Source organism: Natrix helvetica, assembly GCF_964273705.1.
Source record: "Natrix helvetica genome assembly, chromosome: 7".
Lineage (NCBI taxonomy): Eukaryota > Metazoa > Chordata > Lepidosauria > Squamata > Natricidae > Natrix > Natrix helvetica.
The window spans coordinates 54,201,490-54,225,762 of record NC_138558.1 but is presented as its reverse complement, the minus strand read 5'-3'; the positions used below and the strand labels follow the sequence as shown (position 1 = coordinate 54,225,762).

The 24,273-nt window shown below is 47.0% G+C and overlaps 1 protein-coding gene across 2 annotated transcripts in view; it reads right to left on the bottom strand.

Annotated features, from left to right (window-relative positions):
• Positions 1-24,273, bottom strand: part of WDR1 (WD repeat domain 1) — a 56,053-nt gene that overhangs the window by 13,762 nt on the left and 18,018 nt on the right. For both annotated transcript variants that reach the window (XM_081958893.1, XM_081958892.1), the window contains exons 4-8: positions 19,985-20,132; positions 13,754-13,934; positions 12,545-12,622; positions 5,333-5,413; positions 486-719 (exon numbers count right to left, since the gene is read on the bottom strand). In XM_081958893.1, the coding sequence (XP_081815019.1) occupies positions 486-719; positions 5,333-5,413; positions 12,545-12,622; positions 13,754-13,934; positions 19,985-20,132 (722 nt within the window). The remainder of the gene's footprint in view (positions 1-485; positions 720-5,332; positions 5,414-12,544; positions 12,623-13,753; positions 13,935-19,984; positions 20,133-24,273) is intronic.

Genomic DNA, 24,273 nt, shown 5'->3' with positions numbered 1-24,273 from the left:
TCACATGACACCTAAGGGATTTGCAGATTGGACAGTGGGATGAGGGTTGCCAGGGGGAGGGGGTTGGTCACATATTGATATGTATGATTTTGCACGCTTTTGCCTCAGATCTTGCTTTTCTTAGCTACTATCTTTTCATAACCAGTAAAAGTACTCTTAATTCTGCAAAATAGTGTTAAGTGGTTTCTTTCTTGGTTACTGAGGGAGGCCGGCTTGACACCTCTGGTCTAGAGATATCAACATGCTCTGATACAAGAATTTCTTTTAAAAAAAAATATGTTTCCCATAATGGTATTAAAAATATTCACCTAAAATGCAGAATTGATTTACTTTTATTAAAACTACTGTGCTTAAACTTACCCAATAATAGTCAACAGGATAACATAGTCACTGGAATTCAAACCAGTCAAATTATTTTTCATAATTATATTATTGCTAAGCAGAAGTTGAAAACTAGAACACACTGCCTTAATTATTCCACAAACCTTTATGATGCGAAGAGGCTTATTAGGATTGTTCTCATCCAGATAGTTGATATAGCCAGAAAGGGATAATGTCAACAAGTGACCTTTTTGCCACAAACAGCCCAGTTGCTGGTCCAGAACATCTGATCCCATTTTAAATGTAGTTACCACACTCTGGGCACCAACATCCCAGATCTTAGCTGTTTTGTCTCCAGAAGCAGAAAGAAGGCGATGGCCGTCGGGACTCCAACTAATCTGTTAAAAGAAAAGAAGAAACTATTTTAAAAATAAATAAATGATTCCTTTCTTGGGGGTGAAATTCATATCAAACAGAAGTAAAATTAAATTCTTGAACAATTTGGAGCTTATTGCTGCAAAGGTACCTGGGATACTTGCCCATTTAATGGAATCCATCACAGAGCTTAAAAGTAATAGATTTTGAAAAACAATAGTAAAGATTAGTTTCAGTTTCAGTTTTATTAAATTTATAAACCGCCCCCTCTCCCTGAAGGGACTCGGGGTGGTGTACAGACAATAAATATACAATAGACAACAAAACAGAACACAAAACCCCAGACAAAACAACTTATGCACACAGTCTGTACAATAACCATAAACTAACTGATAATTAAAACCAATTAAAACCAATTAAAATACCCCAGAATTTAAAAATTTAAAATGCCATCCAGGAAGGTCAGGATTAGATTATACTTATAATTGCGATTGGGCCAGGCCAGCTAATTGGAACAAGTGGGTCTTGAGTTTCTTACGGAAGGAGCGGAGATCAGCAGTAGTTCTAATATCGGGGGGGAGGTCGTTCCAGAGGGTTGGGCCTGTCACAGAGAAGGCCCTACCCCTGGGCACCGCCCGCATTGCTTAGCGGATGGTATCCGGAAGAGCCCCTCTCTGTGAGAGCGGATTGGTCGCAGGGATGTGTGGGGTAGGATGCGATCCCGCAGATAACTAGGTCCTGAGCCATGGAGCGTTTTAAAGATGATAATCAACACCTTGAAACGCACCCGAAAAGCCACAGGCAGCCAGTGCAGCTCGCGCAGGAGCGGTGTTACATGGGAGTACCTAGTACTCCCCATAATTGTCCGCGCGGCTGCATTCTGGACCAGCTGCAGCCTTCGGGTGCATCTCAGGGGGAGCCCCATGTAGAGAGCATTGCAGTAATCAAGGCGGGAAGTCACCAGGGCATGAGTGACTGTGCGAAGGGCGTCCCGCTCCAGTAGGGGGCGCAATTGGCGCACCAGGCGAACCTGGTGGAACGCCCCCCTAGCCACGGCCGTCACATGGTCATCCAGCGACAGCCGGGTATCTAGGAGGACGCCCAAATTGCGCGCCCTATCCACCGGGGGCAGTTGTTCACCCCCAATGGCCAGGGATGGAACCCACTGGCTAAAGCGGGGTGCCGGTAGCCACAGCCACTCCGTCTTGGAGGGGTTGAGCTTGAGTCTGTTGTCTCCCATCCGGACCCGGACGGCCTCCAGACACCGGGACATCACCTCGACGGCTTCGTTGGGGTGGTTCGGGGTAGAGATGTATAGCTGAGTATCATCGGCATACAGATGATACTCAACCCCGAACCCTCGAATGATCTCGCCCAGCGGTTTCATATATGTGTTGAACAGGAGAGGTGAGAGGACCGACCCCTGCGGCACCCCGCACGTGAACGGCCTCAGGGTCGACCTCTGCTCCCCTGCCAACACACATTGCGTCCGACCGGAGAGGTAGGAGGAGAACCACCGCAATACGGTGCCCCTCACCCCCATCCCCTCCAGCCGACGCAATAGGATACCATGGTCGATAGTATCGAAAGCCGCTGAGAGATCTAAAAGGACTAGGATGGAGGAGCAGCCCCCATCTTTTGCCCTCCAGAGATCATCCACCAACGCGACCAAAGCTGTCTCAGTGCTGTGACCGGGCCGGAAACCGGACTGGCGCGGGTCTAGATAATCAATTTCCTCCAGGTGTCGAGGGAACTGCTGCGCCACCACACTCTCAACAACCTTTGCTAGGAAGGGAAGGTTGGAGACAGGATGATAATTGGCTAACTCTGCTGGGTCCAGAGAAGGCTTCTTAAGCAGGGGCCTCACCACCGCCTCTTTCAAGACGGCTGGCAAGGACCCCTCGCTCAACGAAGCGTTCACTAGTCCCTGGAGCCAGCCTCGTGTAACCTCCCAGGCTGCCAGTATAAGCCAGGAGGAACACGGGTCCAATAAACATGTGGTGGCCAGCAGTCGCCCACGTAACCTGTCCATATCCTCGGCGGCAACAGAGTCAAACTCCTCCCAGAATGGTCCCTCAAGACTCGCCTCCGATGTCTCCCCTAGATCACTAAGAGGGAGATATCATAGGCAACAGAGGAAAAGTACCTGTGTGGAAGAGAACATTGGCTTACCTGAACTCCTGATCCCCTAGATCCTCCTCTGCAGCCAGTGAATCCTCACTGCGCAGAGAATGTGCCGGGAAAAAAGGCTCCTGAGTAACTGGTAATGGTCTGGTTGAGGACCATGACCTGGACCCTTATCCCGTGTTGTAATTCAGATTCCACCCCTTGTGCTATAGCTGCAGAGATGAGGTGGCGAATCTCTCTAGGCAGGACCAGGGCCTGACTTTCCACAGGCGGAGCCCTGCCGCTGTGGAGTTAAGGGAAGGCAAAGGAACCGATTGTTCTGGTTCATTATTTATCAATGGGCATACTCCTGAAAACCCCGATGGAGAGCCAGGGCCCAGCCCCACCTCCTCTGCTAACAATCTTTGTGAAGCAACATCAGGAGACCATTCCTGTGTGACTTGCAGAGAGGTAGAGAAGCAGCTGGAGAATGAGATGATAAGGGGAGAATCCTGGTCTCATACTCCTGTGATGGATTTAGAGGAGTGCTTCCCAGATGTTTTCTGTTTGGCTCTAGACTTCCTATTAGTTGCTGCTGTGGGGGCTTGAGGCACGGATCCGCTGGCCTGAGGCCTGGAGGAAGAGTTCCTGGTGGTAGCTCTGGTTGCCCTGGTATTGGAGGTGCCAGGTATGGCCTGAGAACCTGGGGAAACCTCCGCCCCTGTGTTACTCTCAGAAATGGAGCAATCAGCCACGATAGGGATAAAGCACCCTTCCTATGATAAACCGTTAATATGGGCAAAGAATACAAAATGCAGGCATTCACAGATGACATGGTATTCATATTAGAGGACCACTAGAAACAGGAACTAAATTAATCCAAAATATAGAAGAATTCAGTAATGTAGCGGGACTTAAAATTAACAAGAATAAAACAAAGATTGTTACGAAAAAAATCTTACCAAAAACAAGAGCAAGAATTAGAGGAAATTATGGGAATGCAGCTAGTAAAAAGGGTAAAATATCTAGGAATTTGGCTGACAGGGAAATGTTCAACAATTAAAGAAGATAATTATGAGAAAATAATTCAGAAAATTAAAAAAGATTTGGAGAATTGGAGGAAATTGCAAATATCATTAATGGGAAGAATTGCCATAGTTAAAATGAATGTCATAGTTAAAATGAATGTCCACCACCAGAATGCTACGTCGACTGGAACAGTAGTAAAATTTTTGACCAAGTGGGGGGGGGGCGCCAAGCTGGGCTCTTCGGTGTCTCCCAGACGACGCTGGGGGCGAGCCAATCAGCCTGCTCTTGAAGTGGTGGCTGTGGTTGATGGGTTTGGTCCTGGCCTCTTGCTCTGTCTGCCCAGGACACTCCATCTGCCCAGGAGATGGAGCCCAGGGAGAAAGATAACGGCCGTTCAGGCGGTACCGCCTGGCATCCTTTGGAGGCAACTTGCCGGGCAACTTCTACGAGGCGGATGCGCACCCCACGCCTACCACAATACCCAACACCTTCCACTCACACCCACAGCGGAGCACCTACTGCTTTCTGCTGCCATGCACCTGACCTCCAACTATGGAGGTAACGGAGGCAAGTGCTCCTCTTGGTGTGGTGGCTGTGCTCACCTGCTCCGGCCTGAAGCCTCGCCCCATCCTACCCCAACCACTCAAGCATGCCGCACCAAGAGGAGTGCTTGCCTCCGTTGCTTCTGAAGGCGGAGGGCAGGTGCGTGGTGGCAGGGAGCAATGGATGCTGCGGGTGCGAGATGGACACAATGGAGGCAAGTGCTCCTCTTGATGCGGCGGCTGTGCTCACCTGTTCCAGCCCGAAGTCTCACCCCACCCCACCCCTGCCCAGCCAAGCGCAGGGAAAAACTTGCATTAAAGATTTCTAATTGCTCGCAGCCAAGCTGTGGCCAAGGGGATGCGTCTCCCGGCCATGGTTAGTCTCAGGAATTGGGGTGGGGGTGCAAGGAAAAGGGGATCCCACCTGTCCCACACTACCCCCAAATTTGCCCAAACATCTTACTCGAGTCTGGCAGCTCCACCACTTTTCTCTCTCAGCCGCTCTATGCAGGAAAATATCTTACACAGTAAAGAAAAACTTCTCACAAGTATGAGCAATTAGCAATCTTTACCATGCAAGGTTAAGAGTGGTCTTAGGAGGAAAGGCCATGGCGCTGCTTCCCACCAGCAAAGAAGCAGAGTGAGAGGTGCGGAAGCTGCCAGCGGCGGGTGGGCAGCAGCCCCTCACGCGGGGAATGGGCCAAGGCCAAGCCTGGTAACACCACTGCAGAGCCTGTGCTACTTTCCCTTCAGCTTGGGAGCCGCCACTTCATCTTGGGGAAGACCAGTTTGCCACAATTGAGATACGAGATACATGAGATACGTTGAATTCTGGTATAGCTGCCCAACAATACCATTATGATGCTGTTGTGTCTATTACAAGGTATAATAATAGTTCTGCAGCTTAATAAGTCATTCAAGTGATATAAATCCATAGAGCACAATTGGAATATACTTACCGCATAAATACCTCCATCGTGTGCTTTGTTTCCACCAAGAGCATCAATTTTTTCTCCAGTTTTGCCATCATAAATAATAATCTGTTCAGAAGTTTAAAAAGAGACAACTATCATGGAAGAGTTAATTTATGGATTGCATTAAAGTGAAACACTAATATTTCAAGAAAAAGAATACCTTTAACATAGCAATAGCAATAGCACTTACATTTACATACTATTTCACAGTGCTCTACAACCCTAAGCAGTTTACAGAGTCGGTATATTGCCCCCAACAATCTACGTCCTCATTTTACTGACCTTGGAAGGATGGAAGGCTGAGTCAACCTTGAGCTTGGTGAGATTTGAATTGCCAAATTGCAGGCAGCCAGCAGAACTAGTCTGTACTACTGCATTCTAACCAATGCGCCACCACAGCTCAAATCAATGAGTAAAAAAAAAAATTATTTGTAACACAAGAGCTAAGAAGCATGCAAGCCTTGCTAAAAATAAAAGCAAATCCCTTTTCCACAGCTACATATATTTCTTTTTCATGCGGTCACTGCCATATTTATTCTTGGAGAAAAGCAGTAGGCATCAGACTTGGGTCAGCATTCGAACACTAGTGACTCAGATTGTCACTTTTAAAAAGTCTGATTTCAACCACTGCACCATCAATAGTGGTTACTGGTTACCATTTGAGTATCTCAGAGAGCCACAGAGCACCTTCCAAAGCATACATGGAAAGTAGGTTAGCCTGAGGAAGACCTTGTCTAAATGGTGATACCACTACTAGAGATAAACTTTGGTTGAGAACTGAGCCCAAGATGGTGCACTCAAGGGCAGCAAGCGGTGGGTTCCTGGCGATACGGCTCGGTACGAGTGTACCGGTGGCCGCTGGGAGCAGCGGCCACCGTACTGGAACGGTGGCTCATTAGGCCCACCCACCTGCCTGCGATCCTTATTGCTTTTTGTGGGAAACGGGCCAATTGTGCATGTGCGCATAGCATATGGCACCTGCGTGACCTCTGCTGAGCAGCTGGGATGTTGCAGGAAAGTGGCGTGCGCATGTATGCGCAGCGAGCGTGCCTGAGTTGGATGCCCGGCCCCATCGCAGCGTACCGATTGCGATGGGGTTTCCAGAAGCACCACTGGTGGCAAGAGACTTTTGTCTACAGGTAATCATCAATTTACAACCACAATTGAGCCCAAAATTTCTGTTGCTGAGACATTTGTTTAAGTGAATTGTGTCCCATTTTATGACCTTTCTTACCACAGTTGTTAAGTGAATCACTTGAGTGATAAGTTAGCAACATGGTTGCTTCTTCACTGACTTTGCTTGTCAGAAGATTGCAAAAGATTATCATGTGACCTTGGGACACAGCAACGGTTGTAATTACGAACCAGTTGCCCAACATCTGAATTTTGATCACGTGATCAGGGGGATGCTGCAAAGGTCATAACTGTGAAAAACTGTCATAAGTCACATTTTCAATGCCATTGTAACTTTGAACAATCACTAAAAAAAACTGTTGTAAATCGAGGACTACCTGTATTTCTTCTTTCTCAATCTCTCCTTAGTGCTATTCTTTTTATCATTAGTACAAGGCCCTCATCTTTCTTGGTATTTTTTTCCCTTCTGCCCATTGTTCTCACTTTCTTTACTACTAAAACATTTATGCCTATACACACCCTAGCAGTATGATTCTCAACATAAGCACTTCAGTGAGAAGGAATGTTGGTCCTATCTGAACGTTCTTCTCAGCATGGCGCAGGACGGTCCAGAAGTGGGTTGTTCAATCCTTATTTGCCCAAGAGACTGAGTCATAGTTGAAGCCACGCCCCTAGCTCCTTCCTGCTTGGCCCAATTCCAATGAAACGCAGCTCCAACTAGAGAAACAAAAGAAGAGCAGGCCCTGCCACGCAGCACATCCAGCTCAGAGGACTACGGACCTAACCAATAGGGAGGGACCTGGACCATCCTGCGCCACACTGAGAAGAACGTTCAGGTAGGACCAATGTTCCTTCTCCAGCTGATGGTGCAGGACGGTCCAGAAGTGGGACATACCGAAGCGGCAGTCCCTAGGGCAGGGAACTCACTGGTCCATAGTTCCTGATGGATCAAGCACTCTTTGAAGCACCCTTCGTCTGAAAGATGCCTCGGCAGATGCAAAAGCATCCAACTGATAGTGCTTTATGAAGGGCGATGGAGAAGCCCACCTAGCCGCCCTGCAAATGTCCCCTATGCCTGAGTGTTCCAAGCAGCTGCGGTAGCAGTGCTCCTAGTCAAATGCGCAATGATCCCCTGGGGCACAGGCTTACATTGCGCCTCGTAGGCCGGAGCAATGCACGCTCGCAGCCAAGGCCCAATGGTGGAAGCTGACACCCTAGATCCCACAGCAGACGGCTGGAACAAGCCGAACAGTGTCTCCGTCTTCCTGGAGAGTGCCGTCCGCTTGATATAGATACGAAGTGTCCTCCACACATCCAACCTATGCCAGGACTTCTCCCTGTCATGAGTGGGATTGGGACAAACGTCCGGGAGAACTATCTCCTGAGCCCTATGGAAATATGAATTAACTTTAGGAATGAACGTGGGGTCAAGCCTCAACACTACAATGTTGGGACGGAAAATAAAGAGATCCTCCCTCACAGACAGAGCCCTCAGCTCCGATATCCTCCTTGTAGATGTGATGGCAACCAAAAAGGCCATTTTCAACGTGAGAAATTGCAAGGAGACAGTCCTCAATGGCTCAAAGGGATCTTTAAGGAGAGCCAGGAGGACCATGGACAAATCCCAAGATGGGAACTTGTGAAGCACCGGGGGCCTAAGGTTAGCCACCCCCTTGAGAAACCTTTTAATAACAGGGTGGTGCCCAAGGTTCTCCCTACCATCCAGCACCAGGACCATGGAGAGGGCTGCCTACGAAGTGTATTATGAGAGAGACTCTTCTCCAAGCCATCCCAGAAGAATTCCACGATGTGCGGCAGAGACGGTCCCTTGGGATTCACCTGTGCCGTGCGGCACCATTCACCTCCCTCAAGAGCTCCCTTTCAAACACCAGGCAGTCAACTGGAGCCACTGAGGCTCCGGATGGACTAGGACCCTCTGGCGAAGGAAAATCCTCTCCTGCAGGATCCTCCATGGTTTGGCAGTGGACAGACATACTAGGTCTGCAAACCAAGGCCTGCGAGGCCAGTATGGAGCGACCACAATGACCTCCGCCCCCTCTGACACTATCTTTCCCAGCACCCCTGGTATGAGGGGCAGAAGGGGAAAGCATAGAGCAATCCCCAGGACCACTTGCTGCATAGGCACTGCTCCCCTCTGCTCCTCGAGTCGGGAACCATGTGAAAAACCTGGGGAGCTGGGCGTTTTCTGGGGTTGCGAAGAGGTCTACCTCCGTCCATCTGAACCATCGACAAATCTCCTCAAACAGTTCCGGATCCAGTTGCCATTCCTTCTGATCCACTGTAGGCCTGCTGAGCCAGTCTACCTGGTGGTTCGCCTGTCCGGAAATGTGTTCCGCCTTGATGGACAACAGGTGCCTCTCTGCCCAGCTGCCTAGCCTCTGAGATTCTTGCCAGAGGGCCTTGGAGTGTGTCCCTCCCTGTCTGTTCCCATGAGCCTTTGCGGCCACGTTGTCCGTCAGTAGCAGGACATGACTGTGTTTTACAAGGGCCAAATCTAACCATGTTCAAGGCCCAAAGGTCAGCGATCGGCAAGCAACACGAGCCGACCACCAATGGGAGCAGCTGCCGCCAACTTATTTATTTCTGCAGAAAGGATATCCGCTCATCCCCTGAAAGGGCCACTTAGTTTGGGGCTGAAAACGGGATCTGTCCCCATAGGAAGATCTATCCTGCCCCCTATCCTGATGCGACTGAAACCCTCTGGGGTGATACTGATAATCATTATCAGAACCCCTATAGTTAGGCCTATGTGTGTAAAGTGTAAATCTGTGTTTCTGTTTCTTAGCCATGGCAGGCAAAACCTTACATTTGTTCTTATCTTCAACAAGAATTGGGTCCAGAACCTCACCAAACAGGTTCTTCCCTGTGTACGGGGCCACCACCAACTTCCACTTCACCTTAGCATCAGCCTGCCAATTCCGGAGCCACACCATCCTTCTAGCTGAAACAGAAGAAGAAAGAGCCCTGGAGGCAAACTTAGTTCAAAGTGGTGTCAGCCAAAAATTGTGTAGCAGCGATGACTTTGCTGATGTCCTGCAGCAACTCACATCATGCGACGGCACCCGCTCCTGCATTTGTTCCAGCCACATCAACATAGCCCGGTTGAAGAAAGATGCAGAAGAAGCTGCCTTGATTGCCCATGTCACAGCTTGAAAGGTCTTATGTAAGGCCAGTTCAGTCCTCCTATCCTCCGCCTTCAAGTTGTCTGCCACATCACTTGCGACCAGGGAAGCCGGGGAAGCCAAGCAGCCACAGGGGCATCCACCGCTGGGACCTACAAAGCTTGGGAGAAATCAGGCTCCATATTATAGAAGCGCCTATTGTTCCCGCCCGGGGTTGGGAAGCTACCTGGTTTGGCCCACTGCTTCTGGACCACATCCAGGAACAATTTCGGTGCAGGGATCTCCTCTTTCCTAGCCGCCGGCTCTGCAAAGAACCCCCGTTTCCTAGGAGCCTTAGTGGACGTCGAGGCCTCGACTGCAGCCTCCTTCTCCTTCCCTTTCTGCTTCTCTGTCTCAGTTTCAACAGCAGCTGTACTCCTAGCCTTGAACAGCAAGGAACGGAACAAACTGGGGGGGGGGGAGCCCCACAAATGCAGGGACATCGGGAACCAAGCTCTCGTCATCAGAGAACTCCAGCTCCTCCTGTTCTTCTTCCTCCAGGACGGAAGCCTCACTCCTTAGTGAAGGAGACACAGCCCTATGGGCCCTGCTCGAAAGAGAAGCCGGCTCCTGGGCCAGCCTACGCCTGGCCGCCATCAACTCCACATCTGCCTGGTCTGAAGACCACTCCTAAAGAGCTATGCCATGAACAATGGCCCAATGAATAAGAGATTGAATGTTAGCAGGCAAATCAACAAATTCACCTTCAAAATGGCTGGGGCCAGGTCTGGGAGCCAGTCTTTGCTTCTGTACTGGTCTGGAGACAGGTTCTAAGCATGCAAAAGGGTGACAACTCCCCCCTCCTCATCCACCTCTGAAAGAGGAGGGGAAATGGAACTAGCCCTCGGGGAATCAGAGGGCCTAGGAGGAGAGGGAGAAGGGGACAGCTGCACCGCCTTCAAGGAGGGTGGTGAACTTGTGAGAGACAATGTGGCATTGTCCCCACTACCTTGTCTGGCTTTCTCAGCCCCACAGTCGTCTTTGCTCTTTTGCTTGATGAACCATGCTTTGAGATGACTGGGGGTTCAGCTGATGGGGCCTTCCTCTTCTTAGAGGCCTTCTTGGTCAAAGACGAGGCCGCCTTTGATGTGCCTTCTCCTGGGGAATCAGTTATCCCACTGCACCACTCTCTAACACACACACACACACACACACACAAGGCCAAGGGACTTCTAACCTGGGGGATCACGGCCCTGCAGCAGCACCTCCAACTTGCGACCACACGGCAGGGAACCGACTGCTGCAATGAGCCATGAGTTGGCAAAAATGGTAATTAAAATGGCCGCCCACCACGTGACCCCAGAAACGCAAAACTCCACTGAACAAAATGGCCACCACGTGGTCAGGAACAAAATGGCCACCGCCATGTGGCAGAGAACAAATTGGCTGCCGCCATGTGCTGGGTAACAAAATGGCCACTGCCACAATGACCTTCCCAGAACCAGGGGAACCCCACAAAAATGGCCACTCTCCCAGGGCCGCAGTACTTACAGAGAACAGCACCTGCCTGCTGAGCGGTCTGGCAGTCAGCCGGCCCCGAGAACACCCGGCACAGCCGCAGATGATGCCACCGCTCCAATCCGCCACACTCCGAAAGTATCCAGCTCCCCAATCGCAGCCTCACAACTTGGTGCTGACGTTCTTCCGATGTGTCCTCGCACCCACAATGTTGCCGACAGCCTGGCTCTGCCTCTGATACCCAGTGGCAATCACAGGTGACCACACAGACAAGCGGCCCGGCAACAGGGACAGCAACAAGAGCTCCAATAGCCGGCGCAGCCAATGGCTCTCCCCTGGCACCCAGGAAGCCTCCGAAAACAGGCAGGGCGCAAAAGCGAAGGAAAAAATGCAGAGAAGACCACAACTACAAAAAAAGGTGGAGAAAGAGCTTGGGAAACCAAGCCAGCCACCAAGTTTGAAACCAAAAGATAGAAAAAGGAAAAATAAACCAAAGTAACAAACAAAAAAACCAACACACGAGTAAGGAAAAATATGTCTCTTTATGGGCAAGGCTGAGTGGGAATTGGGCCAAGCAGAAAGGAACATAGCTTCAACTATGACTCAGTCTCTTGGGCAAATAAGGATTGAACAACCCACTTCTGGACCGTTCTGTGCCATCAGCTGGAGAATAATTGTTTTGCTGTAAATTCAGGCAAATATATTCATGGGAATGTTTCTATTCCCATGTGAAATACTTTTCACATAAAATGCTTTTAAAACTCTGATTCTTTTGTTGGTGCTGTATATATTTTTCTAAAAGGAAACTGTTGTATATAAGAGGCATCCGATATATCCACCTGCAAACATTAAATGTTCCATTTTATTGCATGTGAATTAGAATCCAGACTAAGGTGAGTCATATGCTCTTGAAAATAGGTCTAATCACTTATTAGGGACTACTGTACACTGACACCTGTTTCATACAAAGCATGCCTTCTATTATTATTGTTAGGGATGTAACCCTAGGCTTGGCTTGGCAATGCATATAAGTTATGATTACTTTACTGTTACTTTAAATGCTTAATTGAATTATTACCTCAAGCAGCCATAAGAGGGAGCCAGAATGGCTGTTAGCTCTCTGTTTTGTTAGAAGCTGGTCAGGTGTATTTTGAGGTATTGTGGTTTGCTACTGTTTAGCTATACTTTGTGTGTTAGACTGACTATTTTGATAACTGAATTACTGAACCGTGTATGACTTGGACTGTTAACCGGACTCTGAATACCTCTATATTTCTACAAAGTAAACTACTATATTTTTATACTAGTCAGTGTCTCTGTATGCTGGTTTGTGCGTGTTCTATTGTATCACTCTCATTACGCTTCTCTGCATACTCGCTCTTCTAACGGGGAGCTTAATTACTTAACAATTATTATTTTTTACCTGGCCATCTGCACTGGCTGTAGCAAGTCTATTTCCATCAGGAGAGAACCTCACACAGTTCACAAAGCGGCTGTGGTCCTAAAGGAGAAGAAATACACAGTATGAACATTATACTAGGTGAGATGGGCAGCAAACAAGTCAAACAAACAAATAAATAAATATACAGCAGAGTATCCTGCTTCCAAAGCTCATAAAAATCATCCTCCAGATGCACAAGATATCTAATATTTCAGTCTTGTCCATCAAACTGCTGAGAATGATTACTGGCAGTTCACGGGAGGGATACTAAGAGATTATATTCAGAGGATAGAAATATACAAATTATGTTGTTTGGGAAAATTAGGATTTAAGAAAAGTCCAGAATATGATTATCTCTGTGTATCAGACACATTATGGATAGCCTCTTCACAGGCTGAAACAGAAGGCTAGTTTGTGGCCAGCTGGTTCCCAGACAAAGCATGGTACCCATTTTCAACTGCAATAAAGTCAGGAACCCACTTCAAAGATGACAAGGACTGAAGCTTGCATGTTAATCTACATTATTTCCTAAGCATCGGAGACAGTGAAATAAGAATACTTTTAGGATGTTGAAAAGGTTTAAAGTTCAAAAAATATGCAAATGATGCTTATCTTATCTAATACTACTGCATACGCTTGAGATGTGCCTTGTGCTTATACAAAATGTGGGAATCAGGTAGCTTAATCTAGTACAACCCAATCTAGATAGCCTGCTACGTCAGTTTCATGCATGATGCTATCAAGAAACTTTTATGAAATGACTCGGTGGACATGGAGCTGCAATCTTGATTCTCCTCTATACATGAACCACAGGCTAGTAACCATATTAACATAGCATGAATAAGTCTAAAAGATATAGCTGTGCACTATAAGCAATGGAGTATCTGTGCAGTTTAGCTTCAGTGAAGAAAGAGAGAGAGAGAGAGAGAGAGAGAGAGAGAGAGAGAGAGAGAGAGAGAGAGAGAGATCCATCCTTCACTACTACAAATCCTTTTCATCCTGTTTGTACAAAGGAACTTTCAGAACCCCATTCCAGAAGCAACACTTCACTGCAGACCCTCTACAAGAGTCCTCCGTAAGTAAAGTTGCCTATTTCTCAAGATGTGGAAACTGCTTTCAGCTACCGCAGGAAGGTGAGAGAAGATTCTGACCACAAAGCTGGACTCTGCTTAGGAAAGAAAACAAACTCACACTAATGGTGAACTGGAACTTGAATGGTGGTCCTTCAAAGAAAGCAGCACAGTTGTCATCGCTGCCCGTTGCTAAGCGGTAAGGCCTCGTCTGTTTAATGTCCACCGTATTTATTACTTTGTTGTGACCTGCGAGCTCACCTACTGAAGAACCGGTATCCCACAAGAAGACTGCTCCAAATCTGTTTATGCAAAACAAAGACTTAATTCTTTTTAATGCACATTAAAGTAACAAATTATGCTCATGCAACTTCAACTTTACTTCTTACGGTATCATGTAAAAAAATAATGAAATCAAAGGTTAAAAAAATAAGTTTCTATTTGTTCCTCTTAGTTTTTTTTCCTTCCCACTTAATGTTTTTATCATGTTATTTAGTGTAATTTAAGAATACAATAAAAAGATTCTCAAAGATGTACAAAAACAGGCTACAATACCAACTGATTTTCTGCAACAACTGCTAAAGATATGATTAATTCTACACTTCAAGAACACACAAAAAAGAATTTTATCTATAAGCAAATAACAATTTTAAATAAATCTTCTTTGCATGGTGAATACCAGCAAAGCAAAGCATGAGTTTCTCACTGACATAATAAGGTCTTAAATTATTGCTTTATTTACAAATACCTAATTCCTGAAAGGATATATTCTGTGTATTTATACAAGGAAGCTGGAAGGAAAAATATTGTATTTCATAACAGAAGCTCCATATTAGGAAAAAAAAGATGTTGACAGCATTCAAAACTAGAGAAGAAAATATGGTGCCAATATTTCTGGACATAAAGGCAGCAGACCTCACTATGGAAAAGCTGAAATCAGTTCTCCTTTTTCCTAGATTTTCCCCACCTTTTGGCATATAAAATCTTTATAATAATAGTAACATAAAGAATGGTTGATGCTGAACCACAGTGAAAAGATAAATGTACATACAACAACAATGGAATAGATATGACTGCCCGTCAAATTCTTTTATAGATGGAGATTTCTTAGAATTAGAATTCTTTAAAACCCCACTTTTGCTTTGGATATGGAATTTTAAAAACAAAACTGGAATTTAGTGACCTACAAAATAATTCTTGCACCAACCACTTTCCCGTGTTGTCCCATCGCATTTTAAACGGGGATGTTTTGATATTTTGAATTCCAACAGGATGAATCCTATAAATTACTGATAGTGAGGATTTAATACAACAAACCTTTTACATTAATGCCATTAAAAAGAGGATGTTTTGCTTATGGAGTCCAGGGGGATGCATTCTCAAGAAAGATTTAGCTCTTAAACAAGTAGATTTCATCTGGAAATTAAAAACCCAAAGAAAGAGCTAAGAATAAAGAATATAAGGGATTAAATAGAAGGAACATTGGTCTTACCTGAATGCTCGATATCTATGCACTGCGGGAGAGTCCAAGCATGGGTTAACATCTCTCTATCTGCCCAGAGACTGAGTTGTAAATTCTTTGGCCACGCCTCCTGCCCTCTATTGAGTCCAGTTTTCAACGAGGTTGTGGTCCTGCTGAAGACATAATCTGTTCGTTGCACTCCGAATACTCTTGTCCATTGGACCCCAAGAAGACCCCAGGGTGGAGTTGGACTCTCCTGCACCGCACAGAGAACAACCATTCAGTTAAAACCAATGTTCCTCCTCCTGTGTGCTGCTTGGAGAGTCCGGAGGGTGTTGGGAGATAACCCTCTGTCGAAACCTTCCTGCAAGAATTCCAGGACTTGCAGAATTGACGCCCTGATGGAATCAATATGCTTCTTGGAACACTACTTACAGAAGGCGGACCAAGTCGTGTCATAGGTCCTAATGGTAGAAGGCTGCCTGGAACCCTGGATTATTTGGATGACCTTGCCAGAAAAGCTGTCCTTCCTCAGGGGGTCCCTCTCAAGTGCCAGATGGTCAACTGGAGCCACTGAGGCTCTGGATGGATTAAGACCCCCTGGCTGAGAGACCTCAGGTCAGGTCATGGAAAGGCTGATGAGGTCGGTGTACCAGGACCACTTGGGCCAATGGGGAGCAAGTAGAGGAACTTCTGCTCCCTCTGCCATGTTCTTCCTGATCACCCTGGGGATGAGAGGGGCAGAAATGTGTACAAGAGACCTTGGGGCCAAGGGCAGTGGAGGGCATTGACACCCTCTCCTTCTGGTGACTGGCTCCTGGTGACTGGAACCTGGAGAAAAACCTGGGAAGATGAGTGTTCTCCAGCCGGGCAAATCCACTTGTATGTTGTCTACTCCTGAGATGTGCTCTGCTCTCAGGGATCTGACATGCTTCTCTGCCCACAGTCCTAGGGCCTCCGCCTCCTCCATGAGGGACTTGGATCAAGTGCCCCCTTGACGATTGACATGAGGTTTGGTTGCTACCTTGTCTGTCAATAAGAGAACATGGTGATCTTATATCTCTATCCGGAAGTGGCAAAGGGCCAGCCGTGCTGCCCTCAGCTCCAGCTAAATGATGTTGTGTGACAGCTCCTCCAAGTACTACCTGTCCTGAGTTACTTGAGTCTATAGGTGGGCACTCCAGCCGAATAGGCTATCATCTGACATGATGACAAGGCAGTCGGGCTCTTTGAAGAGGCAGCCCTTCTTCATGGCTGGAGACTGCCACTATCTGAGGGAGTGAAGGACCTTTGCTGGAATATAAACCGTCGTGATGGAGCTGCTTGTACCGGCTCTCTGCTGTAGTGGGAGGAACCACTGAAGGGTTCTTGCGTGTAGTCACGCCCAAGGAACAACTGTGATACATGACATCTTTCCCAGTAACTGGGAAAGAAGAATCACTGTCACTGTTTGCAACCTCTGAACTCAGGCTGTCTAGACATTCCTTGGAGAAAAAAAAATCTTGCAGGCCAAGGTGTCTATCACCGCTCCCAGGTGGAGCAGTTTGGTGGTGGGAATCAGGTAACTTTTCTCCAGGTTTACAGAGAATCCATGGGTCTGGAGTGTTTGCATTGTAATCCAGAGTTCTTGTGTTGCTTGTGGTAGGGATGACGACTGGATGAGGATGTCATCCAAGTAGTATTGGAATCTTATTGGTCTTGCCCTGAGGTGAGCTGCCACTGTGGCTAACAATTTGGTGAAGGTCCTGGGCGCTGATGACAAGCCGAATGGCAGGGCTTTGTATTGATAATGGTGCCCTGCATAGTAGAACCTCGGGAACCTTCTGTGGGATGGCCGAATTGGAACATGAAGATAAGCTTCCTTTGGATCTATTGATGTCAAGAGGTCGCCCTCTCAAAGGCAGCCTAGGATCATTTGAAAGGATTGCATTTTGAAGCATTTGTACGCCAGGTGGATGCTGAGCCTCTTCAGATCTAAGATTGCTCTCCATCCCATCCACCCTGAATTTTTTGGCACTAGAAAAAGGATGGAATAGAAGCCCCTTCCCTCCTGCCCTACAGGGACTGGTTCTATGGCCCAGATCTCTAGCAGATGCTGTATTTCGGCTTCCATGACGCCCTTTTTGGAAAGACAGGTGGGGGTGGGACAATGAATGAAGTGCCTTGGGGGCGAGAAGATGAACTCCAAGGTAAGGCCCAGCCTTATTGTCTGTAAAACCCACACATCTGTGGTGATCATCTCCCATTGGGCAGTGAAAAGCTGTAACCATCCTCCAATGGGAGGAGGCTGTTGGTGGTCACTTATTTCTATAAAAGGGTCTGTTGCCTGACTCTCCTTGAAATGGCCATCTTGCAGCAGGCTGCTGCCTGCCTCTGTCTCAAAATGGCTGTCTTTCCTGAGGAAGATCAGTTCCCTGGGGGTAGGATCATTGAAATGAAGGGACATTGAGATTTGTGTCAGGGGCCCGAAAGGATTCTGTTCTAGGAAAGTTGGGGTTCTGTGCTCCGTCCTTCTGTTCATGTAGGGCAAAACCTTCCTCTTATCCTTGGCCTCGATTAGAATGGGATCTAGTGAGTCCCCAAACAGGCTACCTCCCTTGAAGGGAGCAGAGGCCAGCTTCCATTTTGATCTCATGTCCATGTGCCAATGGTGAAGCCACAGAAGACGACACAAAGTAACATTGGACGCTAGGGCCCTGAATGCGAACTTGGACGCACTGAGGGTAGCATCTGCCGAAAACTCTGCTGCAGCCATCAGCTTGTTAACATCATGGGGCAGCCTGGTTTCCTCTGGGGACAACCTAGCCTGCATTTGGCAAAGCCAGAGAAGGGAAGCCCTATTGAAAAATGAGCGGCAATGGCCGCCTTGATGGCCCAGGCAGTTGCCTGATGCGTTTTACGGAAGGATATTTCCACCTTTTTGTCCTCCGCCTTCAAACCCTCCATCAGTCTGAAGGGAGAATAGATGCTGAAGTCAGAGATACCACAGGGGCATCTACGGAGGGAAACTGCAGAAGCTCTTCTAGGTTAGGATTGACTGTAGAGAGCTTGGGGGCAGCTAGGGAGCCGGATTGTGACCATTGATGCTGGATCACGTCCACAAACAGCTTAGGAGATGAGATAATCTCCTGCACTGGAACAGGTTCGTTAAATAGTCCCTCACTGGGATCCTCAAGATGTGTGGTTTCCTACTCAAGTGTAACACTAACACCCTTGTGAGTGGTTTTCTTGGCCTTGTACAAAAGAGTCTTGAATAAGGCAGGCTTAAAAAGCCCCGTGAAGGCAGGCTTGTCCGGAGTAAGACCTTCGTCCTCTGATAGTCTTGGTCAGCATGGTCTTCCTACCCCTACATGGATTCCTCGCTGCCTAGGGAGGGACATGGGGAGGGAGGCCCTGCAGATGCGCCTTGTCAAGGAGGCCCTGTGTAAGCAGTCTGTTGGGAGCTAGTCTGGCAGGATGCTGGTCCCTTTTTTGGAGCCCCTCAGCGATTCCTTGGGAAATGGACTGGGAGATGACACTGCGCATCTCTTCAGAAAGAGCTGGTCCCTGATCTTCCACTGGATGGAGCCACACTGCAGTGGGTGTGAACGTGGCCTCCCAGGGTGAACACCTGATTGCCTCCCTATCTGCTGAAAGAGTGCAAAGGGAGGAAAATCCTCCACAATGGAGGGAACTGGGGAACCTAGGGCCCTTGTGGTGCCATCTGGAGACCAATCTTGATGTTCTTCCTCTAAAATGCAAATTGTTTCTCTAACGCCCTCTGGCATCTAGGAGTCCCTGTCCGGGCCCTTGGATCCTTTCCTAATGGGGGAACGTTGGGCCCTGACTCCTCTCAAGGCCTCTCATGCAGAAGCCCCAGCCTTCCTAGGTCAAGGCCTACTTTGGTGGCTAGTTGAAGGCTACGTCTGGTCGCTGTTCCCTTCTAGGCCTCTCTCTGCCATTCTAGATTAAAGCCAAGGTTCTCACTATCTAACTACAAGGGAAGGTTGTCTGAGTACAGAACGTCTTAATGTCCAGATCAAGGTCCCGTGCCAACAGTCAGGGAGACAGAGTCCGCAGAAACAGAGGGCCTGGAGGTCGAAGCTCCACTCACTGATAGCTGCAAATGTGCAGGTGAAAATGACGCAAACCACAATTGCTCCATGGCGCCCAGGCTGATCAACAGGCTGACTGCAATGGAAAAGGGTGTGAACCGCCAACGGTTGTGCTGCGCCAAAGCAGATCTAGAATCACAGAGTATGGCCAGCGTTGGCCAAGACCCCAGCGCTGCTGCAATGAGAAAGGGTGGTGGCGATCCAGTCAGCAACCCGAATAGGATCCACCCAAGGACCCACGGTGATCTGCGAAGGAGACATGCAAGCAGCAATCCAGCAGCCGAAAGCGCACAAAATAAAAAATCTTTTGAATTTGCCGCTTTTGGTGCAAGGGAAAAGCCAGCCACTGCGTCTGACGCATGGTCCAAGGTTCAGATCCAACTCCAAGGCTGTCTGCCCGAATTGGCAGTCAACAATGGTGACAGCCCACCGACAACCCAGTTGGGCCAATCACTCCCCAGCAGCTGATGTGGTTTTGCCCAAACCGTGCACAGCGGTAGAGGACAGCTTCGACAGAGTCTGCTCCCGAACGAAAATAGATTTGCAGCAAAAAGTTAAACTAAAAAGGAGAGGAAAAAAATAAAATAAAAATATTGAGACTCCAAGCTAATCTGGTCAAAGACTGAAAATTCTTTGGATACATCCTTCCTAGGATAGACTGAGTTGAAAACTGGATTCAGTAGAGAGCAGGAAGCATGGCCAAAGAATTTACAACTCAGTCTCAGGGCAGATAGACAGAAGTTAACCCATGCTTGGACTCTCTAAGTAGCACACAGGAGAATTTGGGCTTACTCACTTTTCCCTTCCTTCTCCAACAGCAGCAATTCTCTTGCTATCTTCAGTCCATGCAATATCTTTTATCTTTCCTGCAAATGGCTGATACTCATATTTTAATAGATGTTCCTTCTGTGTGGTGTCCCAAATTCTAAGCTTTCCAGAGATATCTGTCAAAGCACAAACACGTAGAAAAATAATTTGTCAAGCGAGATTAAAATAATGCATATCTATCATTTAATAAATAAAATAATAAATAATATCAGATCCTAATTTACAAAATTTAAGATATACCAGTTCTAAAGTAGTCATATGACTACTATTGAACAAACATTAGTTTTGCTTTTATTTCTGCTTATGAAGTCTTTCTGCTCAAAAAGAGTATTCAAGATAGCTTTATAAATTATATACTGAATATGGCCAATAAAAATAATAAAAAATAATGAATAATAAAACCACTGTCCATTAAAATCTGGCCAAAGAGATGCTATTCTTCTCAAGATGTAAAACATGGGGGTCAAATCCATGTTGCAAGAGTGCATTCATAGCTACAGGAGAAAGCTCTCTTCTGCTTCTGGATTTTTAATGACCAGGCCAATTTAACAGGAGTTGGAGGCCTCAAATAGGAAGGACCTAAACAGTGACTTAAATAAATGTTAAATTTATATCAATTGACTAACATTAAAAATTAGCATGTATGGTATCTAGAGGACAACTGACAATTAATATAGTTTTTTTAATACAGTGATGATATGCTCATTTCTTTCATTGAAGACTGATTTGCACCAAGGGAAGTTCAGGCCTATGCATGTGTGTGGTTGCTGCCTCCTGTGTGCATGCATGCCTGCCGGGATGGGATGGGCTGAAGCGATGCAGGCCAGCCCCTTACCATTTCCAGGATGGCCGCACAAACTGGTGCACCAGCCGCAAGCAGAGTCAGGGGAGAGGCACATGATGTGCAACACCCAACACTCCTGCTCCCATCCCATATGGCTGAGACAGAGCAGATGGCTTCCCGGCACATCCAGCAGGCGGGACCACGTGCCTCTCCCCTGCACCTCTGTCTCTGGCTACTGCCACCACCGCAAGCCTAAACAAGGTGAGGAGGGAATGGAGCGGCGGCTGCTAGATACCACTGGCCCGTCTACTCCGTCCCATCTGTTTTTGCTTGGGGTTGGAGAGCAGGTCGTCACTGGTCATCTCCTCCTCACCCTCTTGCCCTTGGCCTGCATGTGGAGCGTGTTCCCCTCGCGCACCCAATGCACTTCAGCAATGCTGTGGGCCGCTGCCACCATCGAGGCAAACAGCAGCTCATGCAGGAGCACCCGGTCTGCCCAGTATGGAAGAGGCGAAGCACATCAGCTAGAAAGCTTCAGCAGAGGTGGTAGAGCTCGCCTAGGCCCAGCAGGCAAAAGGTAGCCACCGCAAGCAGGGAAACCTGGGTTCTCTTCAGCACTATGGCTGCCCGGCCCAGCCAGGATCGCATGCCTTCCCTGTTTCTGCTGAGCCTGGGCGGCCATGCCGCTGATAGGGATCTGGCTTTCCCCACTCACTGCCTTTTTACCTGGCTGCTTTACCGCCTTCGGGCTGGGCAAGCCTGCTGAGCAGCGGCAGCCCACAGCAGTATCAAGATGCATTGGGTGCACAAGGGGAACACGCTCCACACGCAAACCAAGGGCAAGACGCACAAGGGGGCCAAGGAGGAGATGACCAGCAGCAACCTGCTATCCAACCGCAAACAAAAACAGACGGGATGGAGTAGGCGGGCCGATGGTGTTTGGCAGCCGCCGCCCCACACCTTCCTGTCTTGGCTTGTTGCGGTGGCAGTAGCCGGAGGCAGAGGCATAGGGGAGAAACACACAGTCCCGCCTGCTGGATGTGCCGGCCAACCACTGCCCTGTCCCAGCCAAATATCCAGTGGTCCGCATCACATGCCTTCCCCTGCCTTTGCCTGCTGATGCTGCTTACACATGTGCTGCTGAGACTGAGAGCCCGGTGGAACAGTCCAGAGTCGCAGAGTGCGCCAGCTGAGGAGCTGGAAAACATTGGCCGCCATGCACAAAGGGCAGCGAGCAAGCGATGACCGATGGTTTCCAGCACCAGCCACTCCACACTTTGCATTGCCTTGCGGCAGCATCACCCCCACCCAACCCCATGTCACCTCACCTAACCTCCTGTGGAATGAGTCTCCCACCCACCGCCCCACCAGCCAGAGACCCTTGCATTCCCTCCCCAATACTGCCCAGCCCACGCGAGTGATGTCAAGCTGGCCATGCTCCTCAGGCCATGCCCAGTTGGCCATGCCCACTCCTGCCATGCCCCCCGAGGACAACTATTCAACGCCAATTGAAATTAGCCACAAGGAAAGCTAGAGAACCACTGCAACATGGTGACCTTCCCCGCTAAATCTTGCAACCAGTCCAGAATGCTACTGCAGTCAACAATATTGAAGGCTGCTGAGAGATCAGGGAGCATGAGAACAGATGTACTAGCCATATCCTGCCAGATGGCCTCGACCTTCAAATAGATATTAAATAAAATCCCATTAAAAAAGAAGTGTTAAATAAAACCCACTTCATTTTATGAAGATTTATATTACATTTTAAGAAAGCAACTAATTATGCTGTATCCTTTAATCTTTTTCTTGCATTGCTTGATTTACATAATTTAATCTTCTCAAAAGATGCTACAGGCTTGTTTGTGAAACTAACCTTTTCTTGTCACTTCACCATGCAGGCACTTTTCAAAATTTATAAACAGGCAGAAACTCCCTCATTCACGACTTTATTTATATTCTTTCACTGCCAGGGCTGAATCAATAAAGCATCTCACTGAGAATAATCATATGCTTTTATCTTTAGAGCTTAGGTGGATAAATTTCTATTTAAGCATATACCTTGTGGATGAAATTAAAACATTTACAGTATGTATTGTTTTCTACTTTAAAAAGTTAAAATAATTCTCATTTAGTTACAAATTGGAGGAAGTCGACAACTTTTCTAATGGTAGAAAGGAAGTTCTGCTTAATTTACATAATGTATAAAGCTCACCAAATTCAATTTAATGCAAAATGTATGTAACTGTAGTTATATTACTGTAAGAAGTATAAATAAAACTGCACTGCTGATTTGATAAATGAGCAAAATAAGGATGTCAATTCTTGGGTTTAGTTTGTTTTCTTTATGGTAAGAGAGAGAAAATCACTGCAATTTTTCAAGGCAACTTCATTCTGGGTCTAAAAATACCACAGGTACATTTTGCACCAAGCAGAAAGCTATTATGTAATGTTGATATTACAACAGCATCTGCATGTTCAGTGTACTTAAAAATTTGTGAATCCTTTTGTATTTTCAATATTTCTGCATAAATTTGACCAAAAACATTTGTTCTCTACACAAGTCCTAAAACTAGATAAAGAGAAGAAGAAATCAGTCAAAAACATTAATAGCCTTCATTTATTCATTGAGGAAAATAATTCAAAGCCTCATATTTGTATTTGGCAAAAGCATGTGCAATGTTCAGTTCAGCAGAAGGGAAAATTAAGAGTCAGGATTTCAATCAAATGGAATAATAATAGGTGGGAGGATGCTTTATTTAAAGAACAACATTTTGTGTGTTCATTATCAAAGTCTTTACAATACAATACAGGGATGTGGGAGGCTTAGAAGACATAAGGACCTCTGAAAACCTCTGAAAAACTGTTCTTGGTGCTCACCAGGCTGAAAAATCTATTCCCAAAGAGTTTGAATTCCAACAGTCCACTTCCAGGCAGATCATGTACAAATTGAGGTCATTCAACACCACTATTACCCTCCCAGGAGTAATAGGAGTAACCAACCAAAGATCACACCAAGAAGCAAGGCATATAATATTCTTAGAAGTCACCAAGAACCCAAGAACAATGTCAAGAAAACTAATGTCTTATCTTGCATTAACTAATGTGTGTTCATGAGACACCCCCTCCCCATCAAGAGAATAGTGAACAACCATGGTGCAGATGGTAGGGTTCTAAGGAGAAAGCCACTATTCCCCAAAAAGAACATTGCCGTCTGTGTACAATTTGTCAAAGATCACATGAATAACTCAGAAGGCTGCTGAAAGACATTGTGTGGACACATGGGACCAAAATCGAACTTTCTGACTTAATTGAAAAATATTATGGTGACATTGGTGAAAAGCAGATACTGCATTCCAACATAAGAACTTTATCCCATCGGTGAAATATGGTAACGGCAGTTCGATATTTTGGCCCTGATCTTCTGCCTCTGGACCTGGTTGGCTTCCCATCATTGATGAAACTATGAATTCTGA